Source organism: Silene latifolia, chromosome X (assembly GCF_048544455.1).
Source record: "Silene latifolia isolate original U9 population chromosome X, ASM4854445v1, whole genome shotgun sequence".
Taxonomy (NCBI): Eukaryota; Viridiplantae; Streptophyta; class Magnoliopsida; order Caryophyllales; family Caryophyllaceae; genus Silene; species Silene latifolia.
Window position 1 is genome coordinate 257,829,286 of NC_133537.1, and position 24,243 is coordinate 257,853,528.

Sequence of the window (24,243 nt, forward strand, 5' to 3'; positions counted from 1 at the left end):
TCAACCATGAAACATGGCTCATGTAAGCGGGGATCTCTCATTGTCTTGTCAAGATTAAAAGTGATTGTTTCATCTCCCACTTCAAGTGTGAGCTCTCCATGTTTTACGTCAATCACCGCTCCCGCGGTGTGTAAGAAAGGTCTCCCTAAAATGATAGGAATGTTGGAGTCTTCCTCCATGTCAACAATAACAAAGTCCACCGGGATGAAGAACTTGCCAATTCTTACCGGCACATCCTCCCATACCCCTAAAGGTGTCTTCCTTGATCGATCCGCCATTTGAAGTATGATATTAGTGCACTTGAGTTCTCCCATTCCTAGCCTCTTGCACACCGAGTATGGCATGACACTCACACTTGCCCCAAGGTCACATAGAGCTTTGTTGATTGTAGTGTCGCCAATGGTGCATGGAATAGAGAAACTTCCCGGATCCTTTAGTTTTGGAGGTGAACTTCCTTGTAGGATGTCGCTACTCATCTTAGTGAATGCAATAATCTCTAGCTTCCGGATGGATTTCTTCTGTGTAAGAATATCTTTCATGTATTTCGCATAGGCCGGAACATGGTTAATCAATTCGGTGAATGGGATTGAGACTTCCAAGTTCTTCACAATCTCCATGAACTTTCCAAGTTGTTCATCGAATTTAGGCTTAGCTTGACGACTTAGAAATGGAAGCCTAATCATAATAGGCTCTTTCTCCTTAGCCTTCTCTTCATTCTTCTTTGAAACTTCTTGAATGGTGGTGGGTTCTTCTTCTTTCTTAGAGTCTTCAACTCTTTCCTTGTCACTAGCATTCACAACATCTTCATCAATGGGCCTCTTCGGCCCTTCATACCTTGTACCACTTCTCAAATGGATGGCACTCACCGACTCATGTCTTGGGGGATTACCTTGAGGTGGTAATTTCCCCTTTTGTCTTTGAGAACTAGAAGATGTTAATTGAGGCATTTGGGTCTCCAACATCTTCGTGTGAGCTAGTATGTTGTTAATGGTGATGTCTTTTGCTTGGCTATCCTTTTGCATTTGAGTGAAAAACTCTTGTTGGTTCTTTTGCATTTGGAGGACCGCTTTTTGAACATCAAAGCCTTGGTCATTTGTTTGATTGTATGGAGGTTTATTTTGATAACTTTGGTTTTGATTGTAAAAGGGTCTTTGAGCTTGGTTTCTCATTGGATTTTGGGTGTATGTTGGAGGATTTTGAACATTTTGACTTTTGTATGAAAGATTGGAGTGGAATTTGGTGTTTTCATTGTAATAGTTGGAATAAGGGGTGCCACTCTTGTATGCTTGGAAAGCATTCACTTGTTCCCCTACATTCACTTTGGTAATGTCCCAAAGTTCCACAACTCTCACATACTCCACTTGGAATTGATGATGATGCTACCATAGCATTAACATGTTGCTTGGGTGATTTGGAGGCCTCTTCAAGTTTAGCCATATCCTTCTCAAACTTCAAATTAATGGTGTCAATATGAGCGCTAAGTTGAGCACCCAATTGAGTAATGGAGTCCACCTCATGCTTTCCTCCTCTAGTAGCCTTCCGAGGTCTACTATATTGTGAGTTATGGACCGCCATTTCCTCAATCTTATTCCATGTTTATTTGTCATCAACTTCGGTAAATATACCATTTGATTCCATATTGAGAATGTTCCGGGAGTCTTCATATAGACCAATTCCAAAATTGTTGTACAAGGAACTACTCGCTAAGTCCATGGTGTGGAGAAGATCGACAAATGTCCTTGAATCTCTCCCATGCTTCATACAAATATTCCTCATCCCTTTGTTTGAACCCGGTGATTTGGGCTCTCAACATGTTAGTCTTCTCCGGAGGATAGAATTTTTTGTAGAAAGCAAGTGCCAATTTCTTCCAAAAATTAATACCAAGAGTAGCCTTATCTAGGCTCTTCAACCATTGTTTCGCGGTACCAATCAAAGAAAAAGGAAATAAGACCCATCGAATTTGGTCTTGAGTAACTCCGGTTTGAGAAATCGCATCACAATAGTCACAAAAAGTCTCCATATGCGAATGAGGGTCATCACTAGGCATCCCTCCAAATTGACTTATCTCAACTAATTGTATGAATGCGGATTTGGCAATGAAATTACCGATTAAATGTTGTGGTGTAGGAGTACCATTTGGTAGGTTCTCCTCGGTTGGGACGGAATGTGATGAAAATTTAGGCATTATGGGTTGATTTTGTGGTGAGTTTTGTATTGGGTTATCCTCTCCTTCTCTTGCAAAAGGGTTGATGAACTCAATGTTATTTGGTTGAATGTCCACAATCTCACCAATACCTCTCAAAGTATTTCTAGCAAGTCTTCTATTGTTGGTCAAAGTTCTTTTGATTTCAAGATCAATGGGTAACAAGTTACCTTGTGATCTCCTAGACATGTAAAATATCAAACAACTTGAAAACAATTAGAACAAACCTTGAGGAGATTGACTTCGCCAAGGTAAAGAAAGACACAACTAAAAACAATTCAAAGAAAATCAAATCAAGTTAATACCGTCCCCGGCAACGGCGCCATTTTTTGGTGTTGTTGTAAAACTCGTCGTCAAAAGTTACTCAACCAAAACAATATTTATAACTTCACAAACTATTCTTAGTAAAGAGGCAAGTAAAGGTCGGATCCCAAGGGACGGGTATTGATGTAGGATTTTTAATTGTAAATGATCGTGTCTTAGAGTGTCACAATTTGGGGTTGAGATAAGAGATCAATTAAAACTAATCAACAATAAAAACAAAGCAAGGTAGATAAAATGAAGGTGTAAACAATTGATTAAAAGCACTAGGGTATCATGGGTTCATAGGGGAATACATGGTAGTTGATCATACAAACATGTTCTCAAATTATAAACAAGCAATTATTGTTGTGATGGGATCGAGTTAGTGTATATCTTACAATCCCTAAGAAGGTTTGGGTCCCGGAGCCGAATCGATTAGATTGTACAACACCTACAAGTCGACTTAGTCCTTCCTATTCAACATTATGCATGGTCTAATGAGACTCGAGTTGGTTTATGTCTTACAAGTCTCATTGAAAAGATAGGTGATGGGTAAAAAATACAAGGATTCATAAGCTCGCATTTCATCAAACATAACATGTGCATAACTTGAAATCACAACAAGCAAGCAAATAAATTATGTGGACATATTAGATTAAGCATGAATCATTCCCCATGTTAGTTTCCCCTAATTACCCATTAACCCTAGCTAAGAAAACTACTCACTCATGATCAAGTTTAACATGCTAACAAGGTTGTCAATCACATTAGCAAGGCAAAACATGATGAATGAATGAAAATGATTAACAATAATTAAAGCAAGGATTAAGAGAATTATACTTATGGAGATTCCAAAATAATAATGCAAAGAATAATAGAAGTACTTGATGATTGATGGAAAGTTGTCAATCTCCCAATAAACTCAAATGATCTTCTAATTACCCAAAATAAATGATGAATAAAAGTGAAATTAAGGAAAGATTAAGTATTGGGATTTATATTAAGACTAGATTAAGAGTTGATTACAAGATTAAGATGAGATTACTAATTGATTACAACTTGATTAAGAGAGTATTAAGATTTCTTTTCAATCTAGGTAGTACAAAGGGGTATTTATACTAAAAATTAGGTACAAAGATTAGGGTTACTAAGGGCTTAAATGACTATTAAGACCCTACACATTGTCCAAAATTAAAACGTCTCTCTCTCTCTCTAAACTTTTCTCTCTTTTTTCCCCAAAAAAATAGAACAAAACCCTAGTTTAATTTAGCCGCCGCCTCTCCCTTCCACACACCTACTCTCCTTCGCCTCCTACCCGATTGCCGGAGATGGGCTCTCCCTTTAGCCTATCTCCGGCGATTGCATGTGCCTCCTCTGGTTTTTGGTCCTCTTTGGCCTGCTTTCACTCCTCTTTCCGGTGACGGACCGTGGTTCCATTTCGTGGTTTCGGTGGACTGGTTTGGTTTTTTGTGTTGTTGCTGAGGTCGTTCCGTTCCTCCGTTCTCCTGTCCTGTCATCGAAGGACTTGCATGCCACCGGGGGTGTTTCCCCTCTCCCTCGCCCCTTTCCCCGTTCTGGTATGGCCCCGTTTTCTTCTTGTGGCCGTCGACTTTATCCATGAGTTTTGCTTTTCTTGGTGTCTCTGGTGTGTATGTTGTGTGAATCGCCACATGATTGCATTAGCGTCCTGTGTTGTAGTTGTAGGGAGTATGACCATCTCTAAAAGCCAGTGTTTTTTTGTTGAAGTTCAAATTTAGACATTCTGAAAGGGGCACACGTCTCAATCTGCCCTCCACAAGAATCACAATTAAAGTTAATTGGTAAATTTTTGTTAAATTTACAAATTAATTTTATCCTAATCTCTAGGTTTTTTGGGCTGTTCCGTGGTTGTTTTTTAAGCTTTGCTTTTCGGGTGAGCTAGGGACTGATTGGTGATCCCTCCATTTCCCCCACCTATCGGTCCTTAGCCTTTTGTTATGAGGTTTATGAACTTGGATCTTCGGGTTTTGTCGGGCTGTGTCGTCGTCTTGGGTGGTATTGTTGCATGTAGCCGATGGTCCTGAGGGAGTCGGTCGGAATTTGGAGTCTCAATGTCTTTTCGGGGTGGGTGTTTGTTGGGTCTGCCGTGTTTTGTGGATGGCTTGTGTGGTCCGTTTCCGTTCTTTGGTTGTAGTGTGGTTTTGGTGGTTGTGAGGTCGTGGAGGCGTGATGGGTAGTGTGGAATCGGTTTGCTGGTTGTGGCGTTGGTTGGGTCGGATGCGGTGGATCCGCCTATAACTAATGGTTATTTCTATTTTAGCATGTTTTTTGTTATTTCAAATAATAAGCTCATGTTGGTTTGGGGTGTCCTGTCCCCTTATCCATGAGTCATGTAGGATGAATGGTACATTGCATGTGGTTTGTGTTGAGCCTAGCTCTCGGTGGTATCCAGAGAGTGTTTGGGTCAGGGGGATTTTCAAGTGATTTTCTCCATTGTTACCCAGTTTTTTACTTGCTTTTCAAAGCTACGAGGTCCGGGTTAGCGGGAGTTATGGTCCAAAGTGTAGGAGTGTTCTCTCCTTTGGAGACATATTTTTGTTGTCTATTATCCGCCTTTTCTTTCTACGTCCTTGTGGCGTAAGTGCACTTTGTTCTCTCTCGTTGGATCAAGGGGCTCGTTGGTTTCCTGATGACGTGTACCACAGCCAAGGAGATGAATCTCCGAGACGCTTTTTTGGGTCTTGTTGTAGGTATTTCTCTGCAGCTGTATCGATGAAGACGAGTATAGATGAGTTTATGGGGGCTCGTTGTTTTTCTAAGGAAGTCTATCACAGCCAAGGTGATGAATCTCCGAGACTTTCTCTGGGGTCTTGTTGCAGGTATTTCTCCGAAGCTTCATCAATTAAGTCAAACAAAGATGGGTGGTTTCCTTTAGTCAGCGATGCTTGTCCATTAAAGATTATAGGGGAAGTTGATTTTGAAGGCAGTGTCCAGACTTCCGTCGAACGACACCAACACGTGACTTTTAATCGATGCAATTACTTTGTATTTTTAGTTTATGCTACTATTAGTACTTTGTTTTATGTTGTTTTTATAGGTATGGCTTAGTGAGCCGTACCACCGCAATGTAAAACACTTTCTTTACAGCTGTAAAAAAAAAAAAAAAAAAAAAAAAAAAAAAAAAGACTATTAAGACCCTTAAGAAAAGTAAAGGAAGTGCTCCTCTCCAAGGAGATGCGCATCTCTGTTTTGCTAGTCCCACATAGATATGCTCGTTTCGAGCGGCTTGAAAGCTGGCACGGTGGTTTCTGTCAGAAGATCCGAGCGGATCATTAGGGGAGACGCTCGGATCATAGGGCTTCAAGACGAGCGTCTTAAGCTCAGGACGCTCGGGTTGTTGTGCAGGGAGACGCCCGGATTGCTTGCAATCCGCTCGGATCCTGGGTCAGACACTTCTCTTTTCTTCAATCCTCAACAATCCGCAGGGATCTTGTTGGGGATGCAAGAATCCTTTCATCATTGCCCAATCTACTTTATTATCTACATAGGCCTTCTAGTATCGTCTTCCCTTTGATGCTTGGTCATTAGATGCGATCAATTTAGCTCCATTTCTCCATGTAAATGCAAGGTTTGCACTCCTCTCCTACTAAGGAAACAAAACCTCAAAGAATATGCAAAATAGGAAACTAAAGATAGTAAATGACCCAATTATGCACTATAAAGCATAGGAACGAGGCTAATTCGAGGACTAAATGTGCTCAAATATGAGTCATATCAAGGCGTTATATGTGTATGAAATACCTTTCTACGTGCATGCAATTTGTCAACTTTCGGGTCCGTTTACATGCTAAATTGTAACGTGGGGGCACAATTATGTCACTTGATTTGGCCTTTTTTAATGACTCTTGTAATGAAAATTAACCCATTTGTCAGGGGGTTGTCTTTTTTAAATCCCAAAGTACCATGCCTAAACAGACTTGAAAAACGTAGTAATGTGGGCCAAAATTATATAACTTGAATATTTACATGCATGAGAAGGCGTTATATGTGTATGGAACAGCCTTCTACATGCATGAAATTTGTCAAAACACAATTTACTTGCGTTATTTAGAGATCGCCTAGGCAGTGCTCGGTCATGGCCTGGGCATTGCTCAAAATGGCCCGTGCCGGCCCACTGTGCTGTGAAATTGACAAATTTATGGAAGAAAAAGGATCGGCCCAGGCCCAAGCCCATGCATGTCGTGCCCGTGTAGTGTCCGTATCGTGCTTGAGCGTGCCTGACCAATTCTTCAACTTTAAGCCAATTTCTATGTATTTTGAGCGTGCCGTGTTGGGCCGTGCCTAAATTATGGCCTAAAGTGCTGATAGGATGGGCCCGACTTCTTCAATAATCACTCACATTTAAGTTTTGGGCTATTCTCATGACTTGAGACTTGAAATGAGAATTAAAGCCCAAAGTAACATGACTAAATTAAGCTCAATTTATTTGCTAAATTATGGCATTTTTTAATGATTTGTAATGAGAAATAACCCATGTCATGGAGAACTAGCCCATTTGGGTTATCTGTGCTTGAAATAACCTTCCATGTGCATGGAATAACCTTGTATGTGCATGATATTAAATGACTTGTCGTACACGATGATGATTCAACTAATCACATTTTATTGTTGGCCTATTCTTTTTACAGCTTTTTAATTACCAAATTTGGAGAAATAATGATCACATTTTTCAGATTTCTTAATACTTGCCTTATGTGCATAAAATGACCTCGTACGTGCATAAAATGACCTTGTATGTGCATGACATAATTTGCTCAGGGAAACACATGTTTTCCATTCTTAAATCCAGAATCACAATTTCATCTTCTCAAATATACAATTTGAAAATCCGGAGGACTCCCGTTACATTTATTACAAAACATTGTAAATGAAGAAAAATAATCCAAAAAACAAGTGTTGTCTTCTCAAATGATTCTAAAAAATTCCGCTGCACAAGTCCAATTCCTCGCCAAAGACTTCAATCTTACACATAAGAAAGCAAATGTCAGCAAAGATAAAAATTAGAGGGAAACAAAAAGGGTAAAAATAGAAAACTTATGCTAATAAGAGACATCACTTAATCGACTAATTGTCAGTGATCCTTTGGTCGGTCACAATTCCTGCTGTCGTGGTTCGCCATCTGCCCACAAGCCTTGCATCTTCTTAGTGGTTTCTTACTGACTTCCCCCGCTCGTTCTCTTTGTGAAATCATTCTTTTTCCCGAGCCTTTGTTTTTGCATTGTCTTGGAGGCAAACTTTTAATTTCGCTAGGCACACTTGTTCCCAAGAGCATTCCAATTTCAGCATTTTTGTCCCTTTTCTTTCCAATACAACTATTACCACCATCATCAGCGACACTACTTGTTGTTTCTGCAAGTACCCTTTCCTTGAACCTGCGTAAAATGGTTAGTAACTCATCATAATTAACAGGACTCTGTTCAACTAGTGACACACAAGTGAACATTTCTGACCACAATTCAGTCAGTTTGTTCTTTTGTTCATCGACTGATATGCAATCAGCAAGCAACTGCCCATCAGAATTGAAAATTGGCTGCCAGGTTGCTAGTTTGCTCCATCTATTAAGTAGGTATTTGCTTGGAATTTTCTCAAAACCATAATCTTTAAGGACACATAGAATATGTCGACAGAGTATTCAATGTCTTTCAAATTTCTTGCAATTGCATACTAGTTTCACTTCATATGTCTTATAACCCACCTTATAGTCTTTCTTTCTCTCACGATCCTTGACGTCTATATAGAGAATTTCATGATTCTTATCTTTTTCTTTGTCCCTAATGGCACATGTAAAGCATGCTGCTTTTATTTCCTCTTTGAACTCATCGAAAATTCTCGGAGTGTAGGTTTCTGCTGCATGCTTTTCTAGGTCTAGAGGAGTAGCCAAGTCAGGAAATGAGTACTTTGATTGTGCAATCAGTTTTGATTGAGCCCATCGTTGTGTATCCATTGCACTCTCAAAGCGCATCCAAAATTCAACAAGGGTCAAATTTGGATTAGTGAAATTGCTAAAAAAATGATTTTCTGACTCGGACCACGAGGTTGTTCTCATCAACCCTCCTAACAACAAGTCACGAAAGTAAGCTGGAATCCAAAATTGTCTAATTTTTCCTGAAGCCACTCATTATCCGACAACCCATGAGCTTCCACAATGGTTGTCCATCTTTCCTCAAATTCAGCAGGCTCCACATCTTCACCCCAAACACATGAGTTTATCTCTTTCAAAAACTCAGTTTCTTTACATATCACAAGCCCTACCTTCTCTGGCAACTTCTTCAATATGTGCCACATGCAATATCTATATTGCACCTTATCTTTAAAGACTTTCTTAAGTCCTCCTTCTATCCCCAAATCTTTGTAAGTTATTATACACACAGGATAACGACCTCCCGTAGCTTCTAGGAATCTCATAAATAACCAAGCAAATGACTCCTTGCTCTCATTAATAAGAAGTCCAGCCCCAAAGGTCACACATCTCTTATGATGATCCACCCCTGTGAAAGGAGCGAATATCATTCTATACTTATTTGTCCTAAAGGCAGTGTCAAAGGATGTCATGTCCCCAAATAGCAAATAATTTTTTATACTAATAGGGTCAGCCCAGAAAACATGTGACAATCTACCTTTCTCATCTACCTCAAAGTAAAAGTAAAAGGTTGGACACATTCTTTTTATTTTCATAAAATGCTCAATAAGCATTTGAGCATCCCCTTATGACAAGAACTTTTTCATATCCCTTGAAAAGTTTTTAAAGTCTTCCTGAAGCACCCATATTCTGATAACATCTGACATACTCCTTAAACATCCTATAGGTCATAATTGGACCTTTGTTAACCTTTGAGTCGTCAACTATCATTTTTTTATAAACTATATTCAATTCTCTCGTTTGCGTCAGATGTACCATTGTTAATGGTGTAGCTGGCATATGATTATGCCTTTCAACAAAACCATAAATTTGGTATTTACCTTTAGCAATTCGTTTAAATTTAATCCTATCAAGGCAACCTACCCCAGTCCTTTGCCTACGGTGTTTTTTGCCTTTGGCTTCACATTCTCCAGCCTTATTACACAAACAAGATTTATGTGTAGTGACACCCTGTTTATTCTTTTGTGAGCCTTTTCTAGTCACAAACCCACATTCTTTTCCATATGCTTCATAAAAGGCAATACAGAGTTCAAGTGTATCAAAGACCATACCAATAACAGACTTGAGATGGGTAGGACAACCAAAAATCCGATTCATGTTGCTTGAACCGGACGCCTCCTCCTCCTATGCATCCTCTATTACCTCTGCCTCCTCTATTACCTCTGCCTCGTCTACTATGTCATCTGCAAATGTGATGAAATTAAAGTAGAGTTAGGATTTAGGTTTACTGGATAACTCAAGTATACAATAAAGACGATTATAGAACAAGATTCGATCATTCAACAGATTCAACAGAATTGTACCTTGTACGATTTCTGAATTCAGATTTTCAGGAACATCAATGTTAAGGGCAGATATTTCTGATATGGAATGAGATGCATTAACTTCAACCATCTGTCCTTCATTTGTAATGACATTAGAAGAACTATGTGATCCCATTGAACTAAGAATGTCATTGCTGCAATAACAACCATTTAAAATTAAATAACTAACAATAAAATCATATCAGGAAATTATTACATAGATATAACCCGAATTTTGATGCACATAGCAATAATTTGATGCACGTAGCTAATAGTTTGACGATTGTAAAACCTGTCTAATTCATAAAACTGAGTCAACAATATCACGATTTCAACCAATTTAAGCAATTTCTCAATTTACCGAACCCTAATTTCTCAAATTACCGAACCGTAAGTTCTAAAAATAGCTAAAGACGATGATACAAACAACAAATTCAACTAATTTAATCGATTATTTGATAAATTACAAACAGATCAAAATATAAACCCTAATTTGGGGCACATAGCAACAATTTGATGCACGTAGCTAATAGTTTGACGATCGTAAAACCTGTCTAATTCATAAAACTGAGTCAACAATATCACGATTTCAACAAATTTAAACAATTTCTCAATTTTCCGAACCCTAATTTCTCAAAATATAAACCATAATTTCACAAAAATTAATCAGCAATTTCGAAATATTACCTTGAATAAAAAGGTTCCATTGATTAAGGACGCGTCGAATAGGTAGATCGTTGAAGAGATTGATGGATCAGTAGTTGAGGATCAATCGTTTCGATCGTAGAAGAAAGAAAGATATAGCTTTGTGGAAGATGGTGACACTCGAGGAGAGAGAAAGAAATATAAGAGGGAAAAGAAAATTGGTAAATGACGGAGTTGAGAAGGTTTAGGGGTAGGACCGAGATTGATTTTGGCGCGCTGTACAATCCTCCGTACTATTATTATATTAGATTAAGGTGGTTCTCACGGTTCTCATTATATGGGTGGTTCTCACTAGATCTCGACCTTATAAATCTCTTATAGGTTCACAAGGGTATACTTAGTATTTTATCAGTTGATTAACGATTACTTAATAACGGTTGGCTTGCTAGAAAGTTTGACGTTATTATCATACTGATGGCGGTGATCAACTGGTCCCTAAAAGTCACACCTAAAGGATGTGTATGAGAGATGTGATTGTATGAAGATATAATCACATTGATGCCTTATATGAATAAAAGGTTAGTTCATGTATTTGACTAAACGGTTAGTCAATGTGATGATGAGATGATTATTTAATACAATTAAATAATATTAGCTGAGACGAATTAACTGTCAATTCGTAAATTGAATATAAACTGTTATATTTAATTATTGTATATAATGTTAGCTTAAACGAATTAAGATATTAATTCGTAATTAAACATAAACGGTTATATTTAATAAGAAAATTATAAATATGCGATATTTATAGTTAATGTATATATTATATAATATTGTCATAATAAATGTTGACAGACTGGTATTGATAAATCGACTGTAAACTGTTATAAGTGGACTTATTAATACATGTCGATATATATGACAATTGATAAATAATACACATAATATACAATTAAACAACAACCAAAAATAAGAAGATTATATCCTCATTTGGTTGTTGGGATCACTCGGTCAAACCGGGTAAGAGGAAGAAAATAAAGAAAAAAAATCTTTCCCTAATTTTCTCTTAACCTACACGGTTTAAGAGGGAGAGTGGGATTCATTTTTTTCTTACTTGTTTTTCTTAACCTAATTCTCTCATCAAAACATAAACCCCAAAAATAATTAATAAACTTTAGGGATCTCATTCTAGCAAATTGAGGGGCATTTCTCATAGCATCTTGGGTGCAACAATTAGGAGAATATCAATTCGATATTGTTCTTAGGCCATATTTGCTAGGACCGAAGGTTGATTCTTAATCTCATTCTTTTTGTTTATGTAAATTCGTTTATGACTAGTTTTCATTATTATAATTTCGTTATAATCCTAAAATTTATAGAGGAAGTATACCGATATTTCCTACACACAATACGAGGAAGAAAATAAAGTCAAAATCATCACCAAGAATGACTTAAGCTATGCAGGATTTGAACCTACATCTATGTACAATATTGCACATTGCTCTAACGTTGAGCTAATAGCCTTTTAAGAACCATTTTAGTAAAGATTGCACATTACGCCAAAAACAAGTTAACCTAGAGAAAAAAAACAGATATGAGGCTTAAACAATCACTTTTGTTACGCTATGTGCGCTTATGAACGACTTGAACCCATACCTCTACGCTAATTATTTGGCTATCTCCATCAAGCGTAGCTTCCCATTCCACGGAAAACAAAAGGATCTGCAAGACTATTATCACTGCTTCCCAAAGACAGAAATCTTTATTTCACAATCACAAACAAATGCAAAGTAAGCAAGGGAACTTTAACCAGTCAAAACTGTGTTGGCTGTATGAAAGGATACTATGAACACTAGTTTGCTGCCAATCATCGGACCTATCGCAAAATCTTCAAGAAGCACAACAAATAATACTAGAATTCCGCAGACTCAAAAACTTCTGGGCATGCCTTCTTCCAGGATCTGTCTGTTGACTTTGCTGACTCTCTGAGTGGTAGACTGATGACCTCAACTTCAGACATACAAATACAAGTATGAGAATCAGAGCTAAGCAACTAAAATTAGTCCATGGGTCATCGTACAGTTCATACACCACATTGTAATTCTTTTCCGTTATGTTTAATATGGCCGGATACCTCTTGCATCTCACATGAGCTAACATATCTTCACAATCACAATTCACCGAATCAGGCATCGTCTATTCGGCCCATTTCACTTCATTTTCATTGCAAAGATTCAACGAAAAGGAGGCCATGTGGGACTTGAACCCACATCTATGTACAAGATCACACATTGCTCTATCAGTGAACTAATAGACTTTAGGTTTTGAACTCAGCAGCCCATTTGTTGAAGGAAATAATATTTCGAACTGTAGATACGAAACCAGAATTCCCTCAGAATGTACCAGTATTTAATGGAAATTAATTGCTCAATTTCAGTTGATTATAGGCAACGCTAGCTGTGTTCATAGACAGTTTTGAGTGATGGAATGTTCCAACAAATGATTTGTGCATCACAAAGACAATACAACTTTGCATTGTCCAGATTTATCAAATGCTAACACCAACATCGTGGCTCCACATCACAAAATTAAGAAGAGAGCGATAAACCTGAGTACGGGCACCAGGTGGAAGCATAAACAAGACCACCTCCCTAACAACCTTCACAGCCAGTATATAAAAATGTCAAAACTACATACATTTCCATTTAATCGTCAAAACTATTGCATAAAATTAGGGTTTACCTCCGAAAATCTTCCGATCAGACATTAGATTATCGCAGACATAAGCAATTACAAAAGATCTGGTGAGTGCTCCGACGATGTACTTCGTCGCCAGTGTTGTAAGCTTCGCACTGAAAAATGCGTCGAAAAATCGCAAAATTAAAGGCAAATCGGAAAAATGAGAATGTAAATAAACGATTCGATTAGCAATTTGAGAGTGATGAAGCTCGAAATTGATTAAATTTCTGGATGATACAAATAATAATTCTTAGACATTTTGATTTAATTCTATTAAAGTCATCTAATTCAACATACATACAATAATTTCAAACAAAATCAACAAGTATAATCAATTTAATACTACATAAGTTGAAATAAAATCGCAAAAATGAAAGAAAACGAGTAACGAATGTACCTTAACGATTTTTGAGAGAATTCTAGTGAGATTATTGAATCTAGTGAACGAATAAATGTAGAATGTTGAAACGCAGTTGAAATCGTCTTTGAATTTTTCGGTTTTTGCGGATTTTTAGCGAGATTTTAGAGAGGATTTGTGATTTTTTTTTGTTTGAAATGTTTTCAACTGATTTTGGTAATGTTTTTAGATAGAGAAAATCACGTCTAATTTTGGGGTTTTAGGGGGTTTTGTTTGTCAATTTTTCTCCTGATATTGTTTTGTTTATGGTGTGATATTCCATCCTTTACTCAATCCTCAAATATTTAGTAGTTCTCACCGGATCCTGACTCTCTCTCTCTCTCTCTCTCTCTCTCTCTCTCTCTCTCTCTGTATATATATATATATATATATATATATATATATATATATATATATATATATATATATATATATATATATATATATATATATATATATATATATATATATATATATATATATAAAATGGTTGAAGCGCTGTGGATACGCCACGTGTCAACCCAGCCATAAATACAAGTATTAATTACAACAAAACATTCAATACAAACATGATAAATACTGTATAAATCTCAGCAAAATATTAATTATAGTTTAATAAATTTTATTATAAAATTACATTAAATAATTACGGTGACTTAATTTATTAAAAAACTATTTTGATAAAAATTCTAAAATGTAAATAATTACGTTCATTGCGAAAAATGGTTCAAATTGAGTATAATTTTCATTGTATTTATTGAAATATTTTTTATTTGTAGAGATGATTAAAGTGAGTGTCTCATAATGTTTTATGTTTACGTAAAAAGGTATTTTGAGAAAGTTATAAAACTTAGATCACTAAATCCTAAGAAAAATATATTTGGAAGAGTCGTTGTATTTCTTAAAAACATAACTTAAAGAAAATTACTAAGAGATAAGTATTTATATGAGAATGAAAAAAAGTATGTTGCGAGAAATTGAATACATATGAGATTTTGATAGGTTTAAATAGTGTGATAACGAGTATGTGTACGAGTATGTATGTATGTATGTATACAGTGATCGCGAGTGCATTTGAATAATCAAAACAAAAGTAATGATTATCAAATAATATATATATATATATATATATATATATATATATATATAGTACTATAAACGACATGAAAAAATAGAAAAAACGTTACATTTTTCTTTAATATCTTCAATTAAAATATATATACATCAAGTATACATATTGATTATGACTAGCTAAATATTACTGTAACAACAAATTTGCGTTAATCTCCAAACAAATAGAGAAAAACACAAAAGATGCAACAAAATAATAATTTTATTAATCAAAAGGATTTAGGGTACAATCTACTAGTTATTCTACTGATTTGATTTCCGCAATTGAATGAATAGGAGGGTCTTGATTTGAAGACTTGATTCTCCTTTGGATGAATTTGACTTGCTTCTCTTTAATCGATCGAACTGACGGATCTTGACGTCGGATTGAAGAATAGTCCTTTCTTTTCTCTAGTTTTCTCTTAGGAGAGATTTTTGTAGAGATGTAAATATATTTTCTTTTCACTTATTTTCTCTTGGGAGAGATTTGTTTAGAGAGTGTTTTGTAGGGAGGTTTTGTGTGTAGTGTATTTTTTGTGGGATTTTGGTGATTATGGAGATCCGTCCTCAAACAAGAATGCTTTCACTTTACTTATAATGCTCCTCTGAATTTGCTTCCTCCGTATTAGTGCGTAATTGACGGTGAACAAACAACATATGACTCTCCATTATTCTCGTTGACTCACACTAACTTCCCTCATTTAGTGATCACTTCCATTATGACTCTCCAAGTATTTGATTTGTTTCCAAAGGCTAACATTACGGAGTAATATAACAAATGCATGGGTGGGCCATCATAAGCCATGTCTTCAGTTTAAATTTATGGACTTGTCACCTCTATTTCGTGGGCTCGTCAAGCTTGGTCCTATTCGGATGTAACACGATTACTTTTGGCCTTTAACATTTATGCCCTATACTTAATATTCGAAATAAAGCACAATCCATCTTTTGAGTGGGTCGAATTTATTTCTTAACAAAATGGACTAATTACGGACATATTTGTTCGGGTTAAAATCCACCGATCCATTTCTCAGACGATAAACTTTCATATAAGTCAATATTTGACTTTGACCCATTTTAAAAATGTAAGACATATTTTTATGTCTACAAATTTGCCCCCTCGGGATTGAGTCATGTACACGAACTTGAGTGTTTAAGCGTGAGTCGGTCCCGATATTTCACTTGTGCAGCCATCCAAATCCATTCTAAACGGACCAAACTTTATTTTGCGGGCACACACTAGATATATGACCCATGGAAGCTTAAGACTTCAAGGCCGACCATGGTTTATCTGGTATCAAAGTCTTTAAACTCAATCCATTGGTCAAAGTAGATTCCCTTTGGAACTCCTTATTGTTCTGGGATACTACAAATTTGGTAAAAGATAAAGCTTTTGTCCTCCACTTTGATCAATTAATATATCATTGGATATTATTCAATATGGAATTAAAAGTTTTGTAGTCTGGATCAAATTCTGAGTGTACTCGTCTACCAATAAGGCAATATGTATAAAAGGAAGGCAGGGCTTCATAAATTTACACCCATTACCACCGCATCTCACCCCAGAATTCACAAACTATCTTCGACGGAAGCATCTCATCTCGCTAAAACACGCACAAGAATTGTCGAAAGTACTTCAGTTCAGAGACAGTACCGAGCCAAAGCCTCAGGTGAGCAAAATTTCAAAATTTATTGACCCTTGTTTCCTGTTTGTGTATACAGTATGTTGTCGAACGACGCGGAAATGAACTTCTCGTCATCATAGCTGCTTCATCATTGACGCGGACCCAGTGCTCATTATCATCTAGGCGTGGTCCTGAGTTCTCAACGTTCAAAACTCACCCCTCCTTTTGGCGTGTGAAGTGCGAAATTGAGGTGGTCACCTAGCTTGACGATGATATTTACATTGGGTTCTCCTCATTGACCGGTCGGGTGCCCCACCAATAGTGACGCCATGCTTCTGAATCCATCTCACTTGTGACTTACGGACGCCTTGACTAATGATTCACGACTTCACGCCATCTGCATCATTCGATCTCTGCCTTTATTCTATGACGATGACAATCAAATCACCAACTGGAACGAGAGATAGAACCAACTCTGATAACCCCATTGTTCAGTTGTACAAGCTGCTTGGCGACGGAGTGAAGTTTCTATCGACTGACAGCCACGCTTCCGACTGCATCCTTGACGATGATTGACATGAAAGCACGCCTCCCACATCCCTACTCCTCTGCTCAACTCCTCAAATCCCAAGGCAGCCGAAGTGAATTCTATATACGACATTGTTTTCGTCAACTTTCGCTACCGCTGGTGACTTTCCATAAACTCGGCATTGTTTTCGTCAACTTTTCGCTATCGGTGGTGACCTGCCATGAACTTGATGCCTGCGATTCCGATGCTGCTAGCCATCTGTTTTAATGACGAATAGTTAGCCGTCAATCGAGGGTCACGACTTGACATCCAAAATCGGAGTGTGGTCAATAAATCCATCAGCGAATTAATTGTCATCTTCCGCATGCGACTTCGACGACCGAAAATAAACTTGATTTGGTGGACAATTTGAGATACACTGGACTTGAATTCACCTTGACATTCGAGAATTTGAACCAATCTTGAAATCAACGGCATATTTAATTTTGGTTCATTGTTTGCTTGGTTCTGTTTTCACATTTTTTTTTGAACGTGGGAGTGTAGTATGCAGTAGGAGGAAACTCTTTTTTTTTTTCTTTTTTTTTGAAATTGAACACATACTCCACTTACTTTATTCTCGCTTTTTTTAAAAAAAAAAAAAATAGGAAAATAACTTTGGTTTGATCTCAAGTCAAGCAAATTCACGACGACTAGCAAGGAGTACTTAATGACTGTCGAACATGCCACAAACCGAGCAAATAACGAAGTCAAACACACCATTTTCCTTCTATAACGGGTCCATTTGCCGAGGCGTGGCTACCGATTATATATTCACCGAATTTGTACTATTAGCAGCTAGAAGTCGAAGGCTCTTAGCTGGTGTTCCGAGAAAAACACTGTGCCAGCGTTTTCCGAAGTTGTGACACTTTTCACTCCGTAGAGATGAAATTTAACAAGCGGCATCTTTCACTTGACTTGATGATGTTTTAAGGAGAGTCGCGATGACTTTAATTCTCCTTTAACGGGATGTTGTTTTCTTGACCTTGACTACACGATTTCGGGTGATTGACGTCGACATTTGAGGAGAAGAACGAATTGATGGAGGAGGGTCGCTTGACTTGATCTCCACAGATGATTTGATGGAGGGTCGTCGGACTTGCTCTCGTTTGATGATTTGACTCCTTGGTGAAGACGACGATGCATTTATTTTCTTTCTTGATGGAATTTAGAAGGATTTGATTTGTAGAGAGAATGAATTCTTCTTTCACTTTTGATTTGGATTATTTTCACTTTGCGTCACTGGGTGTATTATTTTCTTTTGTTTTAGAATGTTTTTGACACTTGTGAGTGTATACTTAACGATGCCCCCAAGATACAAACTTTGAGTTTTTTTTTTTTAAGGTGTGGCTGGACTTGAGCAAGACTCAAGCTGTCTACATACTCGTAAAAATAAGAAATTATTTCACGAGATCAAGTCAACGTAGTTTCTGCAAAACAAATTCGATTTTGTTTGGGGGTTTGGCCGCACCTAAGAAAAGGAGTTTTACTTAAGCTGCCTACGTACCTACAAAGTAATAATACTTCGCAGGATCAAGCCAACGTAGTTCATCAAAGGGATTTGTGTTTGGATTTTTTTTTTTTTTTTTTTTGGTTTTTTTTTTGGTGTGCAGTTTAGGCTCGTGCTCAGGAGTTGACATGATGATGGATCTCCGGACTATTGCCCTCTCGGAACCTTGTCATGTGCACTTTTTTTGTTTTTTTGCGTCTTAACGTGGCGGGGTCCCGATCCATTTTTCTTTGACTTGGAAGTCGATGACGAGCGTCATAACTTCTCGAACGCAGCTCCACTTGGCTTGACTTGGAAGTCGATAATGAGCATCCTAACTTGTCGTAAGGATGATCCATCACCCTGTCTGGCGGGCGAATTTATGTTTGACTTGGAAGTCAAGGCGTACCAAAACTTGTTGTAATAGTAATGATTTTTTTTTTTTTGAAGTCACCCTGTCATTGTATGACTTGGTGGATGATTAGTCGTGAGTGAGCTCCTTGAATTTTCCTTGACTTGGCAGTCGATGGCACGTCAACTTGTGCCTAGATTGATTTCCTTCAAGTCACCAACATCACTTGACACCATCTTCGAGAGTTTTAGGAGTTTCAACAACTTCCATCTCATCATCCGAATCTTGGCACTTTTGTGTCGTCACATGGTTGGACGAGGCAATATTCCGAGCGATTTTCCTTTGACTTGACTCGTCTTGCGGATTCGTGAAAATGACGGTATGTCCTTTTATTTTCAGTGACCTACCCGTGGTTATTTCCAATTCAAGATGACGTTTCATTCGAGAGGGAATTACACTATGAGTATCTTTGCTGAGGTCGACTGCAACTTTTGTCTTCGAGGACTTCTTCTGCTTTCGTCGACACCTCTTTTGCACCTTTGAGCTGCCAAGGCGACTGAAGACTGATTTCTTTACCTCACTTCCTCCAATGCGAGTGAATACTGACGTATTTGACCTTTGTTGTTGAGAATATGATGTTAATTGCACCCGGACGGTCTCTTCCCTTTCTCCGAGCCTGTCGAACACGGAAGAGCGAGGAGTAGAAGGTGGTTGACCCAGCCTGTCGAAAACAGACCTTTGTGGCAACATTTCTGTGTTCTCGCCTTCACTTTCCGCCAGTTCTGCCACAATATATTGTGATGACGCTTGATTTGCCTTACGTCGTGCAGAAATTTTAACGGGCTCGGGAGGCGAAAAACCAATACCAACCTTTCCGATTTCGAGCTTGTTCCCTTGTTGATGAAATTTCTTTTGCGTTTGGTTTAAACCATACGGGGTGACTTCAATCACTTGGCCTAATGGCGTTGGATTTTCAAAATCGTACCCGGACTTCGTCATAAGCTTGTAAGCATTTGGATCGAATCATCCCTTTGTCGACTCTTCGGCACATGTTTGGTCCTTTTTCATCGACGCCGTCGTAAAACCGGGCAGAGGTTGTTTACTCGTCCTAAAGCGATTTGTTCTTGCAACCGGAATGATGACAATGTCTTTCAAAGTTTGAAGATCGTCATCATCAATTGTTCTAGTTGATGCGGATTCTTCATTTCGAGGTGCACACTCTGTGAAAGGTGTCTCTCCATCTTTACGCTTTGATTTTGGCATGTACTTAAGGATTGGTGTCGCTTTTTGCGTGATCGGAGCAACTTTCTTTTCGGCAGAGTTCACATTTGTTTGACTCGTCTTTATGAAGATGCTTTCATGATGTTTGACTGTTGTCGAATCCTTTTCGGTTGGAATTTTGGCGTCATCCGTCTTTTTCGGAACTTTGGTCCCAGTCGAAAAGATCTTTGATGGTAGCATCTCATTTGGTGTGTCATTCTCTTCGTAGAATCGAGCATCAGCAAAGTAGGACTCCACCGTAGAAAAGGGCTTCACATCGCCATTTATTTTTTTCTCGCCGTCTCTGTAGTATTTCAGGCATTGATGTAGGGTTGACGCTACAACACCATTTTCATGAAGACAAGGTCTACCAAGCAACAACTTGTATGACGTTTTGGCATCGATTACTTGAAAAAGCGTGGTGGATAACATATCTCCCATTGAGATTTCAACACTGATCATGCCAATTGCTTTTTGTCCACCGAGATTGAAGCCTTGGATCATCAAACGACTTTTGGCGAGCTCGCTTACAGAAATTACAAGCTCTTCCATAGTGGCTTTCGGCATTATGTTGACGGCTGAACCTCCGTCCACCAAGATGCGACCCACCTTCCTTTCCCGAATGTATGCAGATACAAACAAAGGGCGATTGTGTAGCTTTGATCCTAGTAACAAATCTTCATCAGAAAAAGAAGAGCGGCATTGCAAGCAACACATTTTTTTGATTGATCTGCAGACTCTCCTGCGGCTTTAAGTTTATCAGCGTACGCTTCTGGTTGAAGAATCGCCAAAGACAACTGTTGACGCATCTCTTCGGGCAAGTGAAACATTTGTTGCCACCCCATACGTGCAGGCAATGTGTCTAGGATTGCATCAACCTTTGGCTCCTTGGTCGAATTTGACGAGGATTCTTTAGTCAGATCGTCTTTACTGCGATTTTCCTCAATAACGGCAGAAGATGCGGTGTTCACCGAAACTTGTTCAAAGTAACGCGTGGGAAAGTAGTCTTGTAACGTCACGACTCGACGTGACTTTGTCTTGGTTGTCTTAGACGATACGACATTTGACGAAGAATCCATGACGATTCCTCCATCTTTCTTGTGTGAAAATCTCCATCACTACTACAAATCCAGGCAACTACAACGCCCCTTTAACAACGTTTATGCACGAAAATCACAATAGACGTAGAATATATGGCGCGATTTTTACTAAACTTTATTACAACGGGTATGGTTATATAACCGTTGTTATACGTTTTAACAACGGGTTAAATTTGCACAACCGTTGTTAATAATTTGGCGCAAAATTGGCGCAAAGTTAGTGAAAAGTAATCACAACGGGTATTTTTAAACCCGTTTTTAAAACTTATTTGACAACGGTTGTTGATTTACAACCGTTGTAAAACTTATTTAATAACGGTTGTTGTTTAACAACCGTTGTCAATACTTTCCATACTATAAACCACACAAACACAGATCAGCTACAACCACAAAATACATACATAACCTAACACAAACACAAACACAGACAAACACAAATACAAACACAGCAAACACACTTTCTCATCGTCTCTTTCTCTCTTTCTCATCGTCTCTTTCTCTCTTTCTCATCGCCGCTTTATCATCTAAATCCTTTCGTTGGTTTCATCGTCTCTTACTTTCTCTAATTATCGGTAAATCTCGCCGTCATCCTTTGTTGGTTTCATCGTCTTTCATCGTCATTGTTTTCTTTTTTTAATTATTTCATTTGCATGTATATATGATGGGTTTTTATCGATCATTATTATGTTATTATTCGCTTAATTAGCTCGTAAAACAAATTAAATAAAATAAAACAAAGAAGAAGCAAGATGATAGAGAGGAATGCATGATAAACTTAATTAATAATTAATTAATATATATATATATATATATATATATATATATATATATATATATATATATATATATAGAGAGAGAGAGAGAGAGAGAGATTGGATTTGGTGATTTTGGTTCTTATGGTGAGTTGTGAGTTGGGTGAATCTCAACCATTAGTTTAAATTAGAGATGAGTGGCCAAGATTAATCTTAGTTGTCATATAAAAGCATTGTTATTTAGTTTATTTTCTCTTTTTTTCCTTTTTCTCTCTCTCTCTTCTTTCCCTCATTTACTCTCTAACGATTTCTCTCTCTAATTAATTATCCACATTTACTGTTAACCGTTTATATAATTATCACCACTGCAAAGCGTTCCTCTCTCTTCTATTATTCTTGTGTTATTCTTCTTCAACTGTTCGTCTCCTTCGCTTTTTCTCCCGTTTTCTCTTCGCCGTTCATCGTCTTCCTTCCTATTGTAGGTAATTTCATGTCATTTTCCTCTTTTATTTTGTAACTTTGTTTAATTTCATGCTTTTGTATGCTTTTTAATTCGTTTTTCAGTGTAATTATCGCTAGGTTTACTTAATCGAGTACTTTAATGTCGTTATTATCTTTGCATTTTTGAGTTTTCTATAGTTTTGAAGTGATTCACATGTTCTATGTGTCGCGTTGTGTTGAGAACTTTACTATTGTTCTCTGGACTTTAGTTTTGTGTTACTCATTTGTTATTCTATCGCTTAGTTTGTTGTCAAGTTATTTGTCATGTTGTAATTGTTTAATGTGTTTTTCTAGGGTTTTTGTGTTTGTTCGTGTTGTCTTCACTTTTCAAGATTTACGTTATTCATTTGTTATCTTTGGTCGTATGGTGTCATTGCGGCGCTACTCTTGCGGTCATTGTAGTGTTTTTCTTTGTGTTGAATTTTTCGTTATTCTTTTCCCGTTATTCTTCATTGTTATTCTAGTGGTTTTGTTTGTTTGGCTTTGTTTGTTTGTAGGTTTCAAAGCATTACTAATGGACTTAGTTTGTGAGGGATGGGCAATAAATATAGTGAATGAAGATAAATTGTTATTTGCTAGCGAGTTCGCTCATCGAAAAGAAAAAAATTGGGATGGTTATTGACGATAAGATGAAAAGTGCTTTGAAGTTAATGTACGAGTTCGTCGTCGTAATCAATCAATGTCGGCAGTTTTAAATAGCCAGGACCTAATGGAAAGAGTTTTCGATTATGTAGAGACTACTTTGGACAAGAGCAATATGTCTCTTGTTTGTAAGAAATGGTCACAAATGTTCCTATTTCATAAAAGTTCGCCGGTGTTCACGCCCGAATATATGAAAGTTCTAACAACAAGTCACGATCAAGGTTTTAAGATTTTGTCAAGGGCTCGGACAAAGTAGTTTCCAAACGATGCAAGTGCTATATGCTTGCAAGTGAGCCATCAAAGGCGGTGTTGCATGCTTGCCAAGATATATACGATCATGACAAGATCCTTGATGCACTGTATCGAACGGATGAGTCTAATTCACGAGTACTTTGACGCACTCGGGGACTTTTTTCTTCGCTTATGATCTTGCTCACCAATTGTATTATAAGTCGGTCGATGTTGTTGACGTTGTGACTTTTTATGTTATGTCCTGTATTTTCGGAAGTACATTTTGGTTCTTTGTGGGAAAGAATGTATTTTGGGTTTTATGTAATTGAAACCTTCCGGGGTCTGTAATTTAGTACGTTATTTTGTTTTTATGAAGGCTTATGTAGGCTATATGTAATTTTGAAACTGTCTTTGACTCTTTATTCAAAGAGGCTTTTGTTTTGATTCTCTTTCGTGTTTTTGTTTACACATCCATCATGTTCTTTTTGTGTTTTTTTTCTTTGTTATTTGTTATACTAATTGTTAGTGTTCTGTTATTCTGGTGTTACGGTACTCTCATTCTGGCGTCATTATTAAAAAAGTCTAGCTGAATATCTATTTATCATTGAAAGTGATCCTTATCTTTATTTTCTGGATAGTAAAGCAGAAAATGAAGTTAAGAATCAAATCCACCGCTTCATCAAAGTCTACTCAACTGTCATCATCAAATTCTCCGGGTCCGTCTCCATCCAAATCCCGTGTCACATCTCCATCAAAGAGCACTGCTTCTCAGAGAAGGAGTACTCGTAGTCAAGAAATATGTACAACCGAACCACCCACGAAAAAAACCAAACGAAAGGCCGAGACC

At 37.5% G+C, this 24,243-nt stretch overlaps 3 protein-coding genes and 1 non-coding gene across 4 annotated transcripts; 1 reads left to right on the forward strand and 3 right to left on the reverse strand.

The window, feature by feature from the left end:
• Positions 1 to 1,706: 1,706 nt before the first annotated feature.
• On the forward strand, positions 1,707 to 1,813 carry LOC141625160 (small nucleolar RNA R71). The gene has a single exon (XR_012534955.1). It is a non-coding gene; the product is annotated as a small nucleolar RNA R71 (small nucleolar RNA).
• A 5,803-nt stretch (positions 1,814 to 7,616) lies between these two features.
• Positions 7,617 to 8,489, reverse strand: LOC141619987 (uncharacterized). Its single transcript, XM_074436977.1, has 2 exons — positions 8,264 to 8,489; positions 7,617 to 8,143 (listed from the first exon to the last, which is right to left on the reverse strand). Exons 1-2 carry the CDS (start codon positions 8,487 to 8,489, stop codon positions 7,617 to 7,619), a joined length of 753 nt encoding a protein of 250 aa, XP_074293078.1.
• A 110-nt stretch (positions 8,490 to 8,599) lies between these two features.
• LOC141619988 (protein FAR1-RELATED SEQUENCE 5-like) lies at positions 8,600 to 9,205 on the reverse strand. The gene has a single exon (XM_074436978.1). The coding sequence runs from the start codon at positions 9,203 to 9,205 to the stop codon at positions 8,600 to 8,602; it is 606 nt and encodes a 201-aa protein (XP_074293079.1).
• Positions 9,206 to 9,287: 82 nt separating this feature from the next.
• Positions 9,288 to 9,782, reverse strand: LOC141619989 (protein FAR1-RELATED SEQUENCE 5-like). The gene has a single exon (XM_074436979.1). It carries the CDS (start codon positions 9,780 to 9,782, stop codon positions 9,288 to 9,290), a length of 495 nt encoding a protein of 164 aa, XP_074293080.1.
• Between the last annotated feature and the right edge of the window lie 14,461 nt (positions 9,783 to 24,243).

Coding starts and splice junctions, on each gene's coding strand:
- LOC141619989 (XM_074436979.1), bottom strand. CDS start 9,782: ATGAATCGGATTTTTGGTTGTCCTACCCATCTCAAGTCTGTTATTGGT.
- LOC141619988 (XM_074436978.1), bottom strand. CDS start 9,205: ATGTGTCCAACCTTTTACTTTTACTTTGAGGTAGATGAGAAAGGTAGA.
- LOC141619987 (XM_074436977.1), bottom strand. CDS start 8,489: ATGGATACACAACGATGGGCTCAATCAAAACTGATTGCACAATCAAAG. Junction 8,144..8,263: donor CTATATAGACGTCAAGGATC/GTGAGAGAAAGA, acceptor GTGTCCTTAAAG/ATTATGGTTTTGAGAAAATT.